General features: G+C 42.3%; 1 protein-coding gene across 2 annotated transcripts; it reads right to left on the reverse strand.

Annotated features, from left to right (window-relative positions):
* Positions 1-1,155: 1,155 nt before the first annotated feature.
* LOC145511403 (uncharacterized) lies at positions 1,156-23,402 on the reverse strand. Of its 2 annotated transcripts, XM_081504590.1 has the most exons (5): positions 23,261-23,402; positions 4,290-4,416; positions 4,028-4,088; positions 2,261-3,667; positions 1,156-2,090 (listed from the first exon to the last, which is right to left on the reverse strand). In XM_081504590.1, the coding sequence occupies exons 1-5, from the start codon at positions 23,261-23,263 to the stop codon at positions 1,913-1,915; spliced, it is 1,776 nt and encodes a 591-aa protein (XP_081360716.1). In that variant the 5' UTR covers positions 23,264-23,402; the 3' UTR covers positions 1,156-1,912. The 2 variants fall into 2 exon arrangements, with proteins under 2 accessions (XP_081360716.1, XP_081360717.1); XM_081504591.1 differs by lacking the exon at positions 1,156-2,090 and having other exon boundaries at positions 2,101-3,667.
* Between the last annotated feature and the right edge of the window lie 10 nt (positions 23,403-23,412).

Raw genomic sequence — 23,412 nt, forward strand, 5'->3', positions numbered from 1 at the left:
CCCTTCCAGAACCCCCCTCCCACCTCCCTCCCCATCCCATCCCTCTGGGTCATCCCGGTGCACCAGCCCCGAGTGCCCTGTATCATGCATCGAACAGGAAAATTCTTAAAGAGATGGTAATACCAGACCATCTGACCTGTCTCTTGAGAAACCTGTATGCAGGTCAGGAAGCAACAGTTAGAACTGGACATGGAACAGCAGACTGGTTCCAAGTAGGAAAAGGAGTACGTCAAGGCTGTATATTGTTACCCTGCTTATTTAACTTATATGCAGAGTACATTATGAGACACACTAGGCTGGAAGAAACACAAGCTGGAATCAAGATCGCCGGGAGAAATATCAGTATCCTCAGATATGCAGATGACACCACCCTTATGGCAGAAAGTGAAGAAGAACTAATGAGCCTCTTGATGAAAGTGAAAGAGGAGAGTGAAAAAGTTGGCTTAAAGCTCAACATTCAGAAAACTAAGATCATGGCATCTGGTCCCATCGCTTCATGGGAAATAGATGGGCAAACAGTGGAAAGAGTGTCAGACTTTATTTTTTTGGGCTCTAAAATCACTGCAGATGGTGATTGCAGCCATGAAATTAAAAGACGCTTACTCCTTGGAAGGAAAGTTATGACCAACCTAGATAGCATATTAAAAAGCAGAGACATTACTTTGCCAACAAAGGTTTGTCTAGTCAAGTCTATGGTTTTTCCAGTGGTCATGCATGGATGTGAGAATTGGACGGTGAAGAAAGCTGAGTGCTGAAGAACTGATGCTTTTGAACTGTGGTGTTGGAGAAGACTCTTGAGAGTCCCTTGGACTGCAAGAAGATCCAACCAGTCCATCCTAAAGGAGATCAGTCCTGGGTGTTCATTGGAAGGACTCATGTTGAAGCTGAAACTCCAATACTTTGGCCACCTCATGCGAAGAGTTGACTCATTGGAAAAGACCCTAATGCTGGGAAGGATTGGGGGCAGGAGGAGAAGGGGACGGCAGAGGATGAGATGGCTGGATGGCATCACCGACTCGATGGACATGGGTTTGGGTAGACTCTGGGAGTTGGTGATGGACAGGGAGGCCTGGCGTGCTGCGATTCATGGGGTCACAAAGAGTCGGACATGACTGAGCGACTGAACTGAATTGACTGATTCACATAGAAACTATATTCGTTTACACAAACATTTATTGAACAGTTTATTAGTATAGAAAATGTTAAAAGGCTCTTATACTCTTCACCCCAACAAAAGAGCTTGGTAAGAAAGATAAATATATATACTGGACTAGAGATATCCAAGAACTGCCAGAAGGCTGTTAGGAAAATCCAAATACCAAACTGTCATTTCTCAGTGGCCCCTTAACACAGAGCAAATTCAACATTATAAAACAATTTTAACCTAATTGCATTATTAGAAATTTACTTTGATTCACCTATGATCCAACTGGCTTCAAAAAGCAAAGAGAAAATATAAGTGATTTAAAGAAAAACCTCTACTTGTTAATTTTATGCACCACTGTGGAAACATGACTTGCAGAGTCATCTCCCTTCATATTCATTTCTGAGAGTAATTACTAGAAATCCACTGTCCAATAGTGCACTTTAAGAAAGAGGATTGATAAACATAATGTATTTCCAACTTTAATAACAACTTTTTCTGTTTTCTGAGAGATCATACATAGACTAATTTTCATCAAGCTTTCTCATATTACTTACATTTATATTTTTTTGCAATGTGAGTTTTCACATGTAAAGATGTGGGCTCATTGAAATCTTTCCGAAACTGTTTAACTCAGGAGTTTTTGTCCAGTGGGTCCTTTCATTCTTTTGGAATTGGAATGACTGAAAGTTTTCTGACATTTTTTTACATTATATAGTATCTCTCCAGTGTGCACTCTCTTCAAACAGTTTGTGACAAATGAAGGCTTTACCATACTCCCTCCACTCTGATCTTTTTCAAGTCATCAAAAATAAATAAAAACCTCTGGTAACATCTGAAGGCTTTTCCATATCCCTTACAGTCACAAGGTTTCTCTTCAGTATGAATTCTTTCATGCATTTCTAAGGAGGTATAATTTTTGCAGGACTTCCCACATTGTTTCAAGGTTTCTCTTCTATGGGGATCCTTTCATGTGTTTGAAAACTTTGAAAATATCTTAAGGTTTTCCCACCTTGTTTACACTGATACGCCTTCTCTCCAGTGTGGCTTCTTTAACATTTTCAAAGTGAAGTTGGTTGACAAAGTGAAGTTGGTTGACTTCTCTATATTCCTTATTCATAAAATTTCTTCTCAGTGTGAATTCGTTTGTGCTTTTGGAAGGAAGGGTAACGTTTGAAAGCTCTACCACACTGTGAACATTCATAGGGTTTCTCTCCACTGTGAGTTCTTCCATGTGACTGTAAGGAACTGTAATGACTGAAGGCTTTACCACATTGTTTACATTCATAGGGTTTCTCTCCAGTGTGCAGCCGCATGTGTGTTTTTAAGGCTTGCTGCTGGGAGAGGGTTTTCCCACATTCCTTGCATTCATAGGGCTTCTCTCCAGTGTGAGTTCTTCCATGTGACTGTAAGGAACTGTAATGACTGAAGGCTTTACCACATTGTTTACATTCATAGGGTTTCTCTCCAGTGTGCAGCCGCATGTGTGTTTTTAAGGTTTGCTGCTGGGAGAGGGTTTTCCCACATTCCTTGCATTCATAGGGCTTCTCTCCAGTATGAGTTCTTCTGTGTGACTGTAAGGAATTGTAGTAACTGAAAGCTTTACCACATTGTTCACATTCATAGGGTTTCTCTCCAGTGTGAATCCTTTGATGTATTCGAAAGGAACTAGGAGAAATGAAGGCTCTCCCACATTCCTGACATTTATAAGGTCCATCACCAGTGTGAGTGATCATGTGTGCACGAAGGCTTGAGAGACCTCTGAAGGTTCTCCCACACTCCTTACATTCATAAGGCTTTTCCCCAGTATGAATTCTTTCATGTTTCCGAAAAGAACTAGGACAACTGAAGGCTTTACCACACTGCTTACATTCATAGGGTTTCTCACCTGTGTGAGTCCTTTGATGTATTCTAAAACTATGATAATATCTAAGAAATCTTCCACATTGCTTACACTGATAAGGTTTCTTTTCACTGTGGGTTGTTTCATGTGATCGCAATGAAGAGGAACAATTAAAAGCTTTCCCACATTCCTTACATGTATATGAAGCATTTCCAGTGTGTGTTACCATGTGTCTTCGAAACCCTGTGCTCCACATGAAGGCCTCCCCACATTCCTTACATTCATAGGGTTTTTCTCCTGTGTGGATTCTTTCATGTGCTTGAAAGGATGCACGGGAAAGGAACGCTTTCCCACATTCCTCACATTTATATTTTTTCTCTCGATTGTGATTTTTCTCATGGGTCTCCAAAAATTGGAGATAGTCAAAGGCTTTACCACATTCCTTACATCTATATGGCTCTTCTTCATATTTCTGATACTCAGGTGGTTTACGTTCAGTGTGATAACTCATATGTCTCTTAAGGGATGAATGATGTGTAAACACTTTCCCACATACACTGCATTCATGTGGTTTCATTCTATTAGTTTTCTTGTTCAGATTGAGGTTTGGAATAATGCTGAAGTTTTCTCCATACTGACTACCCTCTTTACTTTCACAGAGTCTTTCTACTACATGACTTCTGTGGAAAAAAACAAAGAAGGAGTACATTATTAATGAGTTATTTATTAACAGTTTTATATTTAGTAGGACATTTGACGTATGTTTTTATCACTTATAGCAATAGTGTAGGTTTTATGATTTCAAGTTTAATATAAGAAATGCTCTTGCAATCATCAAAACAGTGACAATTCATATAGAGAATTTATTTAAAGTGTTTAACTATTTTGCAAATACTGAACATCTATGTCACATAAGTAATTCTGGTGAAAATTTTCCAAGAATAACTAAATTTGGAGCACTAGTTATTTCCTCCTTTTAAAATTGCATAACATAACAGAATACTCACGAGCTACTGTATTATATTGTGGGTATGACTTACCTTAATTTTCTCTCCTGCTTTTTGTACTGATCTTCAATGTCATGATCTTCCCATGTTTCTCCTAAATTGCAGATCAAGGAAAATGATTCCAAAATATTATTAGTTATAGAAAAATGACTAGATTCTATATCCATTGTTGGCTGTGACCTTGCCTAGTTTTATTTAGCAAAATCCTGCATTTCCACATTTAATATCTTGAACAATCAGCAAGAAACACTTGTTGTTACTAATTAACAAAGTAAAGGCAAGTTGTCATCCTCACCTATTGAGACCAGGTTCCTCAAGGTTTCCCGCATCACATCTCTATAGAGCTTCTTCTGTGAAGGATCCAGGAAAGCCCACTCTTCCAGGGTGAAGTTCACAGCCACATCCTCAAAGGTCACTGAGTCCTAAAGCATCCCAAATGTGTATATAGGAGGATGTGTGAGACTAACAGCCCTGGACATCTATACACCATTTATATGAAGACTCATGTTATGTATGAGTCTGTCACCTCCAAACATTTATTCTCTGACTTGATTATGAGAAACTTACTCTCTGTCCACACTTACTTCCTCATAAGTTTAACAGCATCATGAAAACATGCAAATTATTTACACAGTTTATTGTGATCTCATCAGATATTATTTCTGTCTCATCACAGGGCCCAAGCATGTTGGGAAATGACAGAAATACTACACACATGAAACAAGTATTATCATTTTAAGATCATGGATTCCTTGTGAGGGAAACTTTTCCCTCTCCCTTATTACCCACTATTTACAGCACTCCATGAGGCAGAGGGTGAAATTTGCATAAGATTTTACTAAGTAAAAACATAGTGAAGAACTAGAAGCTTTTACTTCTATCCCTATCACCAAACATTGAGTGTGCAGGACAAGTAGAAATCCAGCTTTTAATAAGATCTAACTGTCTATTTAGTCCTTAAGTTCCAGGTTTTTAGAAGTAGTACAGTGATGTAGCTGGTGGAATGAAAATATCCTGACTACCAGGATATATTGCTTTTAACTTGTGTAATATTTACCACAGGCTCAGTGGAAACAGTGAGAGACTTTATTTTTGGGGGCTCCAAAATCACTGCAGATGGTGACTGCAGTCATGAAATTAAAAGACGCTTACTCCTTGGAAGGAAGGTTATGACCAACCTAGACAGCATATTAAAAAGCAGAGACGTTACTCTGCCAACAAAGGTCCGTCTAGTCAAAGCTATGGTTTTTCCAGTGGTCATGTATGGATGTGGGAATTGGACTATAAAGAAAGCTGAGTGTTGAAGAATTGATGCTTTTGAACTGTGGTGTTGGAGAAGACTCTTGAGAGCCCCTTGGACTGCAAGGAGATCCAACCAATCCATCCTAAAGGAGATTTGTCCTGGGTGTTCATTGGAAGGTCTGATGTTGAAGCTGAAACTCCAATACTTTGGCCACCTGATGCGAAGAGCTGACTCATTTGAAAAGACCCCGATGCTGGGAAAGATTGAGGGCAGGAGGAGAAGGGGATGCCAGAGGATGAGATGGTTGGATGGTATCACCAATTCAATGGACATGAGTTTGGGTGGGCTCTGTGAGTTGGTGTTGGACAGGGAGGCCTGGCGTGCTGCAGCTCAGGGGGTCGCAAAGAGTCGGACATGACTGAGCGACTGAACTGAACAGCTCTCCCTTTCTCTCTCTGATTTTATGGACTCGAAAGTTATTTGGTGTTTAGAGCTCAGATACCAGGAAGAAGATGTCACAACTTAGACCACAAATTCCCTATACTCATGCATCTTGGGGCTGCTCAGAGGCACACAAAGTCACACAAAGTGGGATAATATGCCAGAAGTACTCTTTATGGCAGAACCAGAACACTGTGCCTTGTGCTTTGCTGACCTTGAGTAATAGGTTAAGAGCTGCAGACTGCAAGTGTGTTCATTGAAAATCACAATGGATTCATGGTAATTTGACCTTAAAATATAATGAAGGATTCAGCAGTGCTTTTCTCCAAACAACCCTAAAATCTGTTTTCAAACTGCAGGAAGAAGTGGTTTCAAAACCAGCCATTCTAGAGGCTGTTCTCCTGAGTTCTCTAATTCCCAAACACTCCTATCTGGTCTACAGAAGTATGATGGCTTGACCACTGACATATGAATTCCTTCGCTGATGACAGCACACAGTGCCAACAGTGTATGAAAGAGTTTACTTCCCATAATTGAGGTCTCCAGTGAAAGTAAGGCCTACTTCTCCAGCAGTCAGGAAATGCCTTAAGAGAAAGGAGCCTGGACTTTTTTTAAAAATTAGGGGGTGGGTTTGGGTTCACACACAAGAACAGGATCTTATGAGGGCTTAATGTCTTGTTACTGCCAATAGAAAGGAGCACCAAGGCACTCTTATCACTATGTAGAGGTGTGGGTCAAAGAGAAATGAGGGGAAGGGCCCTGCATACATTCCCTTCTCTCTGAGGAATCCAGATATTTTCTCTGGTGCACGTAAAGCAGAATCTTCCTGACACCAGTATGGATTTTAAACACTGGTGAGTCTGAAAGGACCTCAGGTTTTTTCTGCAGATTTTTTTCTAGCATTTGCCAGCCCCGTGCCTTGACTGATTTGAATACTCTTTCTCCCTGTGCCATTTCCCCTCCCACTTCCACTTCCTGCCTTCCACTGCCCTTGTATGAACAGAGTTTTGTAATTCTAGCTGTTGTATTTTGTGGACCTGTTATTTTTGTTTTTCTGTGAAGCACAAATATTAGATGTGGGAGGCATAGGAGACTCCACTGCTCCTGGTCACTCCCTTTATAGCCAGCCATCACTGTCTTGTTTCTTATAACTCAGGTTAGATTTTGGTCTCTTGCTCCACTGCAAAAAAAAAAACAAAAAAATACAGAAGAGATGGGACAGGAGGAAGGACCTCACAGCCAGATCTGCTGGGTTTGAGGAATGATTTTCTTTCTTCCCCATGAAGAGGAAAAATCTTTTTCCACTGGTACATTTAAAGCTCCCCCAACTATAGGGAGGTACCAATTTTGGACAAGTGCCACTGCAACACGGAATGCTCAGAGAACCTGAACTTTTAAACTCTGGAGGTCTAAACCTGACTGTTGGCCACTGCTGGGTCTGTCTGGTGTTTCAAAAGAATACTGGGTGCTACAAATAGGAACTGAAGGGGTAAACTTATTAAACCCATTAAACCTATGGTAAAAAAAAAAAGAGAAATGGGTGGGGGGAATGAGACTTTAAAGTTAAGAGCAGTCAACCATCAAAAACTGGAGTCAGAGAACTCTGGTTTTGGGTCTGGTATTTAAGGAAACTTGGGGGACTTTCGTGGTGGTCCAGTGGTTAGGAATTCACCTTGCAGTGCAGGGGACGCAGTTTGGATCACTGGTCAGTGTCTAAGATCCCACATGTCTTGAGGCAACTAAGCTTGTGTGCCACAACTACTGAGCCCAGGCGCCATAACCAGAGAGTCCAAGCACTGCAACAAAAGATACTGCACGACACAACAAAGATTCTGTGTGCCGTGACTAAGATCTGAGGTAACCTAAATAAATAAATAAACATTTTAAAGAACTTGGATGCCATTCCCAACTTTATAGAAAAAACTTGAAAACATTTGAAATCAATAACTCTTCTCAGATCCATCAGAGCATTGAAGTCACAGGAAAACCACTGTTTTCAAAATTGAGAAAGAGAACATAAAGATACAAGGCCTGGGGACTTCCTTGGTGGTCCAGTGGTTGGGAATCCACTTTGCAATGCACGGGTTCAAGAGCTGGATCCCTGGTCGGAAACTAGGATCCTACATGCTTCAGGGCAGCTAAGCCACGTACAGCAGCTGGAGGGCCCACTTGCCACAACTACTGAAGCCTGCCCACTATGTAGCCTGAGTGCCACAAGTAGCCTGTGTGCCACACCTGGAGAATTTGTGTGCTGAAGCAATGGATCCCAACTAAGACCCAATGGAGCCAAAACCAAACAAATATTTTAAAAGTCATTGATGGCAAACCACAAATGCAGGAAGTTCAGAAAACACTTTATAAAGAGTCCAGCTGCCAGTATAGGAGACACCAGTTCAATCCGTGATCTGGGAAGATCCCACATGCCTTGTAAAAGTTATGCCCGTGTACCACAACTATTGAACCTGTGCTCCAGAGCCCAAGAACTGCAACTACTGAGCCCACAAGCCACAACTACTAAAGTCTGGGCGCTCTGGAGTCTGTGCTCCGTGACAAGAGAAACCCCTGCTTGCTACAACTAGAGAAAGCCTGCACAGCAACAAAGACCCAGCACAGCCAAAAATAAACAAAAATAAAATTATAAAAAAAGGAAATGCTAAAAAAAAAAAAAGAAAATGCACACCCAAGTATTTCATATTGAAACTGAAGAAAGACTATATTGAAAAGATGTAGAAGAAACACCTTAGTTTACACAGATTTTTAAAAATTTACTTTAAGTATAGTTGATTTACAATGTTGTTAATTTCTGCTGTATAGCAAAGTGAATTGGTTATACATATACATTCCTTTGCATATTCCTTTCCATTATGGTTGATTGGAAAGTGAAAGTTGCTCAGTCGTGTCCGACTCTTTGCAACCCTATGGACTACACAGTGCATGGAATTCTCTAGGCCAGACTACTGGAGTGGGTAGTCTTCCCCTTCTCCAGGGGATCTTCCCATCCCAGGGACCAAACCCAGGTCTCCCACATTGCAGGCGGATTCTTTACCAGCTGAGCCACAATGACTGATTACAGGATACTGAATACAGTTCGTTGTGGTAGAGTAGGATCTTGCTGTTTGCCCATTCTATATATAATAGCTTGGATCTGCTAATCCCTAACTCCCCATTCATCCGTCTCCATTCTCTTCCCCTTGGCAATCACAAGTCTGTTCTCTGTATCCATGAGACTGTTTCTGTTTCATAGATAAGTTCACTTGTGTCATATTTTAGATTCCACATAAGTGGTATCATATGATATTTGCCTTTTTCTTTCTGACTTGCTGCTGCTGCTAAGTCGCTTCAGTCGTGTCTGACTCTGTGCGACCCCACAGACGGCAGCCCACCAGGCTCCGCCGTCCCTGGGATTTTCCAGGCAAGAACACTGGAGTGGGTTGCCATTTCCTTCTCCAATGCATGAAAGTGAAAAGTGAAAGTGAAATCGCTCAGTCGTGTCTGACTCGTAGCGACCCCATAGACTGCAGCCTACCAGGCTCCTCCGTCCATGGGATTTTCCAGGCAAGAGTACTGGAGTGGGGTGCCATTGCCTTCTCCGCTTTCTGACTTACTCAGTATGATAACCTCTAGGTCCATCCATGTTGCTGCAAATGGCATTATTTATTCTTTCTTTATGACTGAATATGCAAATGGCATTATTTATTCTTTCTTTATGACTGAATAGGATTGCATTATGTGTGTGTATACATTTGTGTATATACATATACACAAATGTGTATACATACACAATGTCCATTCACCTGTATATGGACATTTAAGTTGTTTCTATGTCTTGGCTACTGTGAATAGTATTGCTATGAACACAAGGGTGCATGTACCTTTTCTATTTATAGTTTTGTTTGGTTATGTGCTCAGGATTTGGATTGGTTGCTCATACAGCAACTCTATTGCTAGTTTTTTTGAGGAACCTCCATACTGTTTTTCATAGAGGCCACACCAATTTACATTCCTAGCAACAGCACAGGAGGGTTCCCAGTTCTCCACATCCTCTCTAGCACTTTTTATTTGTAGTCTCTTTAATGATGGTCATTCTGACTGGTATAAGGTGGTACCTAATTGCAGTTTTGATTTGCACAGAGAAAAAAGATTTGAATTAAATCAGATGTGTTTTCAGAAACCATGCAAGGAAGAAGAGAGTGGACTGAAATGCTATACAGACATACTTCATTTTATTGTGTTTCACTGTAGTTTGTGGAAACCCTACATTGCCAGATGATGGTTAACATTTTTTATCAATAAAGTTTTTAAATTGAGCTATATAAATTGCTTTTTAACCATAATGCTACTGCATACTTAATAAGCTATGATATAGTACAAACATAACTTTTATATGCACTGGAAAACCAAATAATAAGTGTGACTTACTTTATTGCAGTGGTCCTGAACAGAACCCCCAATTTGAGGTATCCTTGTATTTCAAGTTTTGAAAGAAAAAAATACTCCTCTAGTTTCCAAATCCCAAAAGTAATCCTTTGAAACTATTTAATAAAATGGTAAACAGCCAGTCAAGACAATGAAGAAGGAAAACAGAAATTACTAACATCAGAAATAAAAGAAAGGAGAAATAAGCATGAAAAAGGATTTGACACCAACCAACATCCATTTAGGAGAAGGCAATGGCACCCCACTCCAGTACTCTTGCCTGGAAAATCCCATGGACGGAGGAGCCCAGTAGGCTGCAGACCATGGGGTTGCTAACAGTCAGAAATGACTGAGCAACTTCACTTTCACTTTTTACTTTCATGCATTGGAGAAGGAAATGGTAACCCACTCTAGTATTCTTGCCTGTAGATCCCAGGGATGGGGGAGCCTGGTGGGCTGCCATCTATGGGGTCATACAGAGTTGCATACGACTTAAGCGATTTAGCAGCAGCAGCAACATCCATTTATGATAACAAACAATGCTCACTATTTGCTGAGCAAGTTTAACAAATGTTCCACAGTCAAATAAGAAATAAAAAACAATATAGTGCAAACTGTGGATGCAGAGGGGTTATGTATACTTTCTGATACATTTCTCTATACTTTCTGATCAATTTTCCTATAAACTTAAAACTGCCCTAAAAAACCTGAAGTGTACTAGAAAAAAAAAGATGAAGACAAACTCATTACCCCTGATGACTGACCCGTGACTGAAACAGGATACCTTTCATCCAACTGATTTGCATTTATTCAATAAGGCAGCATGGTGCTCCATGAGCCTAAGACCAGTAAGAGAGGTGAAACTTCCACTGAATGCCCTGTTGGACAGAACTGCACAGCATATTCTGAGAAGCGCCATGGTTACTATCAACATCTCTAGAACTCTAATGGGGATGAGCATTGTCCTGGTGAGACGGTGAATAGTGGACCTAGTACAAGTACAGAAAAGTTACCTTGTGGCTTCCCTGGTGGTCCAGTGGTTAAGAATTTGCCGAGCAATGTGTGGGACATGAGCTCAATTCCTGGTCATGGAACTAAGATCCCACATGCCTACTGAGCCCACACATTGCAAAGAAAGATCCCACCTGATGCAATGAAGATCCCACGTGCTGCAACTAACACGCGATACAGCCCAAAATAAATATATATATTTTTAAAAAGTATTACCTTGATTTATATTTTTGGGTTATCTGTTGAGTTCAGAGGTCTTAAAGTTCTTTTACTACAAAGGGAGCAACTCTTAGAAAATCGTCCAAGAATCTGTGAATACAAGCAGATAAGGCCAGTTTTGGGCCAGTATCAAGACAACTGCCTGATGTTTGGGTAGCTGTGTGACCCTGGGGTTTGGATTTTTTATCAGGGATATCACACATAAGGGATGAAGAGCAGCAACTGCCTTCTGAACTTGTCCTGCAGGAATGCATATTGCCTTCCTTACAGTCTTGAGAACTGTGCCTTCAATTAACCCCAGGTAAGACTCCATCTGGGAGAATGGGGACCTTTCCCAACACCGAAGCAACTTTTAAGGGAATGAATAGAAGAAGCCTCCTTCTGCAGGAGACTCAGGCGAGGACAGATGTGACACCATCATGTCACATGGAGGTGCTGGTAGGCATGCTGACCCGATGGGGTGTTGTTTCCAAGGTCACAGGCATAATGAACAGCTCAGCAGAGGATCATATGCTCAGTGCTTGCTGCTGCTGCTGCTGCTGCTGCTGCTAAGTTGCTTCAGTCGTGTCTGACTCTGTGCGACCCCATGGGCTGCAGCCCACCAGGCTCCTCTGTCCATGGGATTCTCCAGGCAAGAGTACTGGAGTGGGGTGCCATTTCCTTCTCCAATGCATGAAAGTGAAGTCGCTCAGTCGTGTCTGACTCTTCACGACCCTATGGACTGTAGCCTACCAGGCTCCTCCATCCATGGGATTCTCCAGGCAAGAGTACTGGAGTGGGGTGCCATTGCCTTCTCCTGCTCAGTGCTTATGTTCTTGAAAAACGCAAGTCTGTGTGCCTGATGCACAGTGAGGCCAAACAATACTAAAACACTGGAGTTTAGAACAGAGAAAAGTTTATTACAGAGCTATGCAAAGAGATGGGTGGCTCAAGAACCCCAAAGTTACTGAAAGCTCTCAGCAAAGACCTTTTGTAAGAAAGGTGAGGGAGAAGCCTGATTAGTTGTTGCAAACTTCTTGGTGTCAGATCCTTTGTTCCTGAAGTTAGGTCACGATCAGGCAATGTTCTTGTAAATCTCTAACAAATGAATGTTATTCTCTCTTCTGACAAGAAAGGGCAAGGTCCCAAGGCAAAGCTTTCACCCTCTGGGGTCCTGGTCCTGGCTAAGAGGAGGTAGATCTCAGTTGGTAGGCTTGGGGCAAGGTTCCCAGATGGCCCAAATGTCACCACTGAGGGAGCCAGGCACCGAACCCAATAGCCTTCAGGCTGCCCAAACAGGGGGAAGACCAGGTCCCACAGACTGTGACCCAGGCAGACTGCCACTGCTACTATTAGGTCACAGAGGCAAGGAGGTGGGAGAGGTTCACTGCTGCCTCAAGGCCTGGGCCGAGTCTAGCTTTAGTGAGTGGCTTTAGTGAGGGCTCTGGAGCCCCACCAAATAGATTCAAGGGATTAGATATGATAGACAGAGTGCCTGAAGAACTATGGACGGAGGTTCATAACACTGTACAAGAGGTGGTGATCAAAACCATTGCCAAAAAAAGAAATGCAAGAAGGCAAAATGGTTGTTGGAGGAGGCCTTACAAATAACTGAGAAAAAGAGAGAAGCAAAAGGCAAAGGAGAAAAAGAAAGATATATCCATCTGAAGGTAGATTCCCAAAGGATAGCAAAGAGAGATAAGAAAGCCTTCCTAAGTGAACAATGCAAAGAAACAGAGGAAAACAATAATGGGAAAGACTAGAGATCTCTTCAAGAAAATTAAGAGAACAAGGGAACATTTCATGCAAAGATGGGCACAATAAAGGACAGAAACGGTACAGACCTAACAGAAGCAGAAGATATTAGGAAGAGGTGGAAAGAATACACAGAAGAACTATACAAAAAAGATCTTAATGACTCGGATGACCACAATGGTGTGATCACTCACCTAGAGCCAGACATCTTGGAGTGTGAAGCCAAGTGGGCTTTAGAAAGCATCACTACGAACAAAGCTAGTGGAGGTGATGGAATTCCAGGTGAACTATTTCGAATCCTAAAAGGTGATGCTGTGTGGCACTTAATATGCCAGCAAATTTGGCAAACTCAGCAGTGGCCACAGGACTGGAAAAGGTCAGTTTTCATTCCAACCCCAAAGGGCAATGTCAAAGAATGTTCAAACTACTGCACAATTGCACTCATTTCACATGCTAGCAAAATAATACTCAAAATTCTCCTAGTTAGGCTTTAACAGTATGTGAACCAAGAACTTTCAGATGTTCAAGCTGGATTTAGAAAAGGCAGATGAACCAGCAATCAAATTGCCAACATCCATTGTATTATAGAAAAAGAATTCCAGAAAAACATCTGGTTCATTGACTATGCTAAAGCCTTAGTCTGTGTGGATCACAACAATCTGTGGAAAATTCTTAAGGAGATGCAAACACCAGACCACGTTACCTGCCTCCTGAGAAACCTATATGCAGGTCAAGAAGCAACAGTTAGAGCCAGACATGGAAAAATGGACTGGTTCAAAACTGGAAAAGGAATACGTCAAGGCTGTCTATTGTCACCCTGCTTATTTAACTTACATGCAGAGTACATCATGCCAGGGGAGATGAAGCACAAGCTGGAACCAAGATTGTCAGGAGAAATATCAATAACCTCAGATATGCAGATGACACCACCCTTATGGTAGAAAGCGAAGAGGAACTAAAGAGGCTCTTGATGAAGGTGAAAGAGAAGAGTGAAAAAACAGGCTTAAAACTCAACATTCAAAAGACTACAATCACAGAATCCGGTCCCATCACTTCATGGCAAATAGATGGGTGAACAATCAAAACAGTGACAGACTATTTTCTTGGGCTCCAAAATCAATGCAGATGGTGACTTCAGCCATGAAATTAAGACTCTTGCTCCTTGGAAGAAAAGCTGTGACAAATCTAAACAGTGTATTAAAACGCAGAGACATTACTTTGCCAACAGAGGTCCGTCTAGTCAAAGGTATGGTTTTTCCAATAGTCATGTATGGATGTGAGAGTTGGACCACAAAGACGGCTGAGCACTGAAGAACTGATGCTTTTGAACTGTGGTGTTGGAGAAGCCTCTTGAGAGTCCCCTGGACTGCAAGGAGATCCAACCAGTCCATCCTAAAGGAGATCAGTCCTGAATATTCACTGAAGGACTGATGCTGAAGCTGAAGCTCCAACACTTTGGCCACCTGATGCGAAGAACTGACTCATTAGAAAAGGCCCTGATGCTGGGAAAGATTGAAGGCAGGAGGAGAAGTGGATGACAGAGGATGAGATGGTTGGATGGTATCACTGACTCAATGGATAAGAGTTTGAGCAAGCTCCAGGAGCTGGTGATGGACAGGGAAGCCTGGCACGCTGCAGTCCATGGGGTCGCAAACAGCTGGACACGACTGAGTGACTGAACAACAACTGGAGCCCCACAGGACACAGCCTCCAGCCTGTTCCCTGGGCCACAGCTCACCTACTGGCCCAAGGCCCAGTGAGCTGAAGGGCTTCCAGAAGGCCAGGATCTGCCTCTTACCTCACTCTCCATCTGATGACCACACCACAGACCGATGGCTGAATTCCTTCCCTTTAAGTTAGTTGCTGAGTCACGTTCAACTCTTTGTGAATCCATGGACTGCAGCCCGCCAGGCTCCTCTGTCCATAGAATTCTTCAGGCAAAAATACTGGGTGAATAGCCATTCCCTTCTCCAGGGGATCTTCCTCAACCAGGGATCCAACCCACGTCTCCTGCATTGCAGGTAGATTCTTTACCATCTGAGTCACTAGGGAAGCCTGAATTCCTTCCCTAGTGGTCCCTTATTGACAGTTTGTTACTTGTGGGCAGGGCCCACTGCAGTACTGACCAATAACTGAGCAGGACCACTAATGGTTGCTCATCCACAATTGGTTGCTTGTGGACGGGGCCCACTGAGGCACCAATCAAATGCTGAGCAGAACTGTGGCTTAGTAAGAGGATGAGGAGTAATGACAAGCACAGCAATGGCTGTGTGCTAAGGGCTGTACTCACTGCATCCTATTACACTTGTGAAAGTCTCAGTTTTCAAGAGAGCCTAGTACATGGCGATAATTGTACTTCTAAGGCAGTTCTTTGCACCAGAAGCCTACAGACAGCTTAAGGCCATCATGGGTCACTCTAGGAGGCATAAGAGGAGGCCATTGTAGCCTCTATACTGAGGGAGACTCCAAGGGAACTAACAAGAGTGCCTGTTGTATGGTCATTTTAAACACAGTCCAGAGCCTTCTGTAGTAGTGGTGCTCTCAAAGTGAAAGTTGAAAGTTTAGTCGCTCCGTCATACCCGACTCTTTACGACCCCATGGATTGTAGACTACCTCCATCCATGGGATTTTCCAGGCAAGAGTACTGGAGTGGGTTGCCATTTCCTTCTCCAGAGGATCTTCTCGACCCAGGGATCGAACCTGGGTCTCCCACATTGTAGGCAGACACTTTACCATCTGAGCCACCAGGGAAGTGTCCCATGTTGTATGGTCAATGTTGTATGGTCATTTAAACATAGTCCAGAACCTTCTGTAGTAGGGGTGCTCTCAAGGTGGGGGCCAATTTCCAAGTAATAGTAAAAATGGGCTCAAGTAAAATTCCTAAATAAGGAATATGTTGTCTCCCCAACACCAAAAGAACCTAGTAGGCCTTGTGGGTGCTGAGAATGACTGCAAATATTTCTTCACATTGTAAAGGAGGGAGCAGTTGATTACTGAAAAACATACAGAAACTTAACTAAGGGCCTCACATTGTGTGGGTCAATGGCCCATGTACATTTTTTGCGAGATTCTTTTTTCCATATTTGTGTATTCTGAATGAAAGTGAAATGAATGTGCTCAGAGGAAGATGTCCTTTAGTGTGATGTCATACCTGTGTTCCTGAAGCAAAGTGCATGCAGTTCAAATCTTCCTGCAGAGACTGTGGGATGGCAAAACTGCTGAGGTTCTCTGAGGGTAACCAGATAAAGATGTCCCTTCAGAGGGGAAGGCCTCCGCAGCTGAGAGAATGTTGAAATAGATACTCAACAGAACAGACTTATCAAGTCTGTGAGAGCAAGATGTTTACTGAGTGGACGAAGTAAGTAATTTCCACAATGATAGGGGCTAGGAATGGGGCTAATTTGATGTAACCACAGCTCTAGGTTGCTGTAATCCACTATGAGGTATCATTCATTCTTCCCAGGTTTAAGGACAGATCAAATAAGGCTATTAAAGGAGAAAACTAGGGGCTATCACTTCTCCCTTAATAGGTTTCTTTATAATGTTTTTCAATATAATTCAATGTCGTGGTCCGTGTGTGGGTTGGAAAAGAATTTCCAGACATGAGGCAGAATGAGAAGAAAAAGTTTACTGGAGTAGGAGACGCTGTTAGAACAGCAGGCCAGCTCAAGGGAGAACCAATGTTGAACAGGGGTCCTTAGTATACTTTTATACCCAGGGTACAAGGAGTGGGATAGGGTCTTGCAGGTCATTTGCTGATTGGATGAGGTACGTATTCTGGGTGGGGTAAGAGTAAGGCAAATACTTTCTCCCTGTGAGGTAGGAGGGAAAACAGGTTATATTGCTCAGGAGGACCTGAAATCCGTTAATAGTTACAACATGGAGGAGGGAAGGACAAATAAGCAACTGGCTTTTCTGTTTCTTCATTCCAAGACCCTCCTTGGTTTTATCTGCTCTTCCGTCCTTGGGTTACCACATTCAAGGCCCTGTTTAAAACTTTAAATCAGGCCATATTAATGAATTTAACCGTTGGGTAATGTCTGTGGAATCTCATTTTGTCTTGCCAATTTGGAAGTAGAAGACAATTTAATTTTACTTACTGAATCATGGGTTCAGAGCCTCCCTGCTCACTATGGGATATTTTGGGACAATGAGTGATACAACCATGAGAAATTTAGGCAAGAAGAGAGTTCTGCTGCTGAAGGCAAAGTATACCTATTTGCTCATTTTATACTCTACTCAGTCATTCCCCTGAGATGATGAGGTAAACTGCTCAAATTTAGTGGGATCCCCAAGAATACCTGCAATTTGAAACCTAGTTTAATTACATGAAGCTTCATGAATTAGAATGCAGTATACAGGAGATGTTAATATTAATTCAAACTTGTATTACAGAGGACCAAAAGTCAGGCAGGCCTCTTTTTGCTATGTAAATTCTTCTAGCATATTTTGGATTTACAATTGAATGAAACTGTAGTCCTTTCTTTCAGTACCTTTTTTCTCTGGTTCTCTCTCTCTAGTCTTTCTTTGTTTTGTATTTTAGGTCACTGAATATACTCTGGGGGAGAGAGAGTCCTTTCTACCCTAGCACTGATAAGTTTTTTCCTCTAGAGAGCCTCACACCAGTGCCATCAGGGTCAGAGGCCTCCTTCATGACAACTGGTTACGTTATAGAAATTAAGTACCTCAGGCTTAAACTGGTTTAAATTAACCCCTTTTCTGTGCCACAGTGAGGCTATAGGTGTTGCCCACTTAACTCAGAGGGTCAGCATCTTTGTTGCAGTAGAAGCAGGCGCAGCAACAGCAGAGGTACTTAACGGTCCTGGTGAGCGCTCTGGTACTAGGAATGGACCCAGCCTGCCACCTACTGGCTGCCTTTACCGTCTCTTCTCTTTCTCTCCGAAATAATCTTTTCAGAGTGATCATCTGAAGGGTTCACCTCATTCACAGGGTATAATCAGCTAAGTAACCCCCGAAGATCCCTCCCCTCCAAGGTCTGGGTGAACCCAGCCTCAGTCACACCTGCACTAAAACACAGACAGGTTCCATCCAAGCCACGGACTAAGGATCACTAAGGACAGTCCCATCTTCAATCTCCTACTCCCACACAGTCAACTTCTGTATACAGAACCCAGGTATGGTGGGTCAATAATGCCACACAGGGCAGCACAGGGCACAAGCAACCGGCAGCTCACAGAGCAGGAGCCCCCAGGCTTTCTTATCAGCCTGTCCAGGTAAGAAGTACCGGGGAAATGGGAGCGGTGAGGCTTATCTTTCAGTACTAGTCAAACATTAAGTATGTGGAACCTAACTACCCATTATAAGAACAAAACCCAGGTAAGAAAAACATGCATCTGCACTGGCTTGTTTCCATATAAAGAAACATCAACAGGATGATCAAGAAGTAATCAGAACTGGATATTTGAGTATGGGTGGAGTAAGAGCACAAGAGTGGAGGAGGACATGCAGGGAGTTTCCCATTTTAGAAATATTTTTAACCTTCACATGCATTATTTAAAATCAGGAGAGAAACTGGTATACATCTTATTTTCCTATGCCTAATCATTATTTTAAAATAATTTTTGCTTTTTAAAATTAATTTTAACTTTTCTACATAGGAAACCACTCCAAGATTTAATCCTTTAAATGCTAACAGATATAAAACTGCACACCATAAAAGATTTACAAATCCCCTTCTAACTAAAAGGACAAGAACATTATAGTTTGTCCCTCCACTGTATTTCATGCTAGGGGTATTTTGAGGAATGAATGGAATAAGATAAAATATTAGGGGTTTGGAATTAAACCCAGAAATAGACTTAAAAGATGTATATAAGCTTTAAAGTGTTTTGTTCATTGTGGTCTTATCAGACCGGGACCAGGTGGACCGGAGTCGACGAAAAGAAAGAGAGAAAGAAGGATGCGGGGGACCCAGGTCTCTAGTGGAGCAAGGGTGTTTTATTAGCAGAAATGCAGGCTTATATATCTTTGGTGAAATGATTACACAGGATGAAGTGTCGTTAATTGCAACAAAAATGGATGGTCTAATACATACAAGGTCGCTGATGCTGAAAGAAATCACGGAAGGGGGTAACTGAAAGGAATCCAAGTAGATATCCTTTCCCATGATCTCAGTCCTCACGGAAGGGAGTTACTGAAAGGAATCCAAGTAGATACCCTTTTTCATGATCTCAGTCTTGAGAATTGCGTGCAGTTCTACTCGTTCCGGAATAGGAACTGATAAGGAACAGAGAATCCTTGAGAAATAGCACACAAAAGAAGAAAAGTGCAACATACTGGATTCCTTAAAGTTAAACGTCCCCTGACATTTCATATCAACAAAAATATAAATTCAATGGCTTTTCCCTCACGTTCATTAAAACAAGAATTCATTTGCTTTAGGATAGCATGGCCTTTTAAATGTCTAGGGACAGGAGGGCATTATGCTAAGTGAAATAAGTCAGACAGAGAAAGATAAATACTTTATGACATCACTTATATGTGGAATCTAAGAAATACAACAAACTCGTGAATATTACAAAAAAGAAGCAGACTCACAGATACAGAAAATAAACTAGTGGTTATGGGGTTGATGGGGGCAATGCAAGTGTAGGGAAGTGGGAGTCACGAACAATTTGGTTGTAAGACAGGGTACAGGGATATATTGTACATCATGGGGAATATAGCCAGTATTTTGTAGTAACTGTAAATGGGATATAACCTTTAAAAATTGTATAATTAAAAAAATATTTTAATGGAAAAAACATTCGAGCACTAAACACACTCATCTCATATTGAGGCTCTCTTTGCCTTAATGGAACAAAATTCTAGTTGGTTCCAGAATTTTCTTGCTTTACTCACATGGTATCTCTCAATTAACTTACACATTAAAAGCCCCAAAGCTAATGGAAACTAGAATCAAAGGACTGCAACGTTTAGCTAAGAAAGAAACATATATTTGAAATGACTGATTTTGAGTTCCCAGTATTTCTGTGAAAATTTAACAATTTTTGAAAAGTGCTTGGAAATTGAATTGGCTTATTAAACTTCCTTATGGTAGAAGTGTAGAGTTTTTCATGCACTGGAACTCTACCTGGCTTTGGATCAATCCCAGAACAAAGGAGGACCACCTCTCACACACACACACATACAACTTCCCTGATGCAGTAAACCTGGAGAACTTGCTGGAGGAAACTCACTTTAAAAGGAGAAATGGTAAAGTTCCTTTTAAACTTTTTATTTTCTATTGGGGGTATAAGCTGATTAACAATTTGTGATAGCTTCAGGTCAACAGTGAAGGGACTCAGCCATACATATACACGTATCCATCAGGAGAAATTATATAGTTTTAAAAACATATTAGGAACTTCCCTGGGAGTCCAATGGTTAAGACTCCACACTTCCAGTGTAGGGGGTACAGGTTTGATCCCTAGTCCAGGAACTAAGATCCCCCATGCCATGTGGTGTGTCCAAAAAAAATTAATTTAAAAAAGGACATATTAATTTTATAAAATAATTTATTCTGCTATAAATCACCATTAAAAAAAGTGTTTTAATTTTTTATTTTTTTTAAAATTAATTCATTTTAATTGGAAGCTAATTACTTTACAATATTGTAGTGGTTTTTCCCATGAATCAGCTATAGGTGTACATGTGTTCCCCATCCAGAATCCCCTCCCACCTCCATTCCCATCCCATCTCCCAGAGTCATCCCAGTGCACCAGCCCTGAGCACCCCATCTCATGCATTGAACCTGGACCAGTGATCCGCTTCACATATGATAATATACACGTTTAAATGCTACCCTCTCAAATCATCCCACCCTCGCCTTCTCCCACAGAGTCCAAAAGACTGTTCTTTATATCTGTGTCTCTTTTGCTGTCTTGCATATAGGGTCAAAAAAACCTGTTTTAATTTGGTACGCAACACTTTTGGATTAAAAATTGTCACGAAAGTAATTAAAAAAGAGAAAATACTGGAATCAAAACAGATAAATAGCCTTCTTGCTACATTTCAGAAGAAAAACCCACTTTCAGAAAGATGACCAAATTCCCAGACTTGGGGTCCAAGATATAGTTCCTAGAGCAGGTTAGTCACTAGAGAAGGAGGGTAGGGACAGTTGAGGAGCCACACGAACGAATTCTGGGCTCTACACGCCCTCCCGTGTCCCCAAAACATGGAAGCACAGACTCTACTAGGTTCTAGTCTCACAAGTGAGGAGACTCTATGTTTGATTCAGTTTAAGATTCTGACCCAAATTCATAAACCCTTTCCGCAACACAGAAGACATGATCATAACAGCCTCTTTCAATGTGCACAAATTACGCTGAGTGTACCTACACCGTGAACGCAAAACTGAAGTTCCGAGTTTTGCGTCCAGTGTCCAACTCTTTTGTGACCCCATGGACTGTAGACTTGCCAGGCTCCTCTGTCTATGGGGTTCTCCAGGCAAGAATACTGTAGTGAGTTGCCATTTCCTTCTCCGGGGGCTGATTGAAACCGCCCACCCTGGCCAGGCACCATAGTAACCATTTGCATGAGTTGTTTTACAACAGGAGGGACTGCTAAGGAACACGGAACTAATAAGCCACCAACCACCACGAACCGGAAGAGTTCCGGAATGGTCAAAAGGAGACACCGCGTGTCCGTCCACTTCCCAGAATCCCTCTCTCTAGCATCCATCTTGGCTGAACGATGCATGCACCACCAGGAAAGACTCTGAATTAGAATGATTGGCCAAAGACCACCCGGAAACTAATCCCATCACCATAAAACCCGAGACCGCGAGCCACGTGGCAGAGCTGTTCTCGGTTAGCTTACCCTACTGCTCTCCATCTGGGTGCCCTTTCCCAATAAAATCTCTTGCTTTGTCAGCACATGTGTCTCCTCGGACAATTCATTTCCGAGTGTTAGACAAGAGCCCAGTTTCAGGCCTTGGAAGGGGTCTCCCTTCCTGTAACAGTTCAACCAGAAAACCTGAAATATTTACTCCTTTCAGAAAAAAAAAGATGTCAGTCAGTGATTATTTCTACAGTGAGAAATCGGTTTGTAAATAATCACACCTGAACACTTCGTCTGGACGTCTAAGCAGACACCACACAACCAGAGAATTTCATCTGAAATCACCTAAAAGTAAATAGTCCTGAGAAACTTACTACACATGCTCCAGGGGAGAAAAAAACAGCAGAACAAAATTTTTTAAATGAAATGTAATCCTGGATTTTTTTTTTTTTCTAAAATTCACCTCTTTTGCCTCTTGGGAAATATTTTATACTATCTTTTAAGCTGTATTGATTAAATACATTTTACTCTGATTGAAAAATGGCGTTTAAATATGTGAATAAATCTTTTAAAGGTGCCAATCTTTAAATCTTTAAAGTAGGGCCAACCCTGACAGGACACATGACCCAGGAAAGTTTTAAAAGGAACCTCCACTTATTAGATGTCTGTGCCCAGAAAAGAGACTGGGAGGAGAGGCACCAAACTGTTCAACAAAGTAGTTCCAAGTGGTTATTTTTTGCTTTCTTCCAGTGGAAAACATATGCAGACAAAAAAATGGAAAGACCCATCCAAGGCTCTGGGAGGAAAATGATAAACAGTTAAAACACTGCGCCTGTTTGAAATGTACCACGGAGGACAAATAGTTGATAATGATGCTGTGAATCTGAGAAGGAATTTGGCCTTGGGGATGTAGGGTGAACTCTGAAAATTTAGGGAACTCACTGCCAGCCCTAGGAAGAGCTAAGCTTGAGCGGACAGGGGCGTAGACTTGAGACTCTTGGTACTCAAATAACTGGAAAACTGAAGAGAAAACGGGTACCCCCTGGGAAAAAGTCAGGGACTGGGGACCCCACAGACCAGAGCTCCTCCCACGCACGAACCACGGAGACTGAGTCACGAGGGTCCCCTGACAATCCTCCCCGGGGGTCACAACACATTCTGAGGCGGACACGGGGCTGCGGGGTCGGGGCCGAAGTCGGGGCGCGCAGTGACTGGACAGGACGCCCGCGGTCCTGGCTGCTGGCCCCGCCCCCCACGCGACCGTAAGGAGGAGACTGAGGTCCGAGCAACCCCTCTCGGGTCCGCAGGCTCCGAGGTTGACAGCGGGGAGGCCCGACACAACCACAGCTGGTTCGGATCCACTTCAACCAATGCCTCCTCCCCTCTCGCTCCAACTCTGCACCCGGGTAACTCACACTCACCATTTCTAGGTTTCCCAGGTCTCCCTGAGTCCTTCCTACGACTCCCACAGCAGGTCACAAGACAGACTCGGAGGCAGTGCCGCTAGCGTCTCTGAGAGGTGGGAAACTGGATCGCTAGCCGAGCCTGAGGGAATGAAAACGTACCGAAGCGG

This window comes from Giraffa tippelskirchi, chromosome 6 (genome assembly GCF_054371585.1).
Source record: "Giraffa tippelskirchi isolate mGirTip1 chromosome 6, T2T-mGirTip1v1.2.pri, whole genome shotgun sequence".
Classification (NCBI taxonomy): Eukaryota; Metazoa; Chordata; class Mammalia; order Artiodactyla; family Giraffidae; genus Giraffa; species Giraffa tippelskirchi.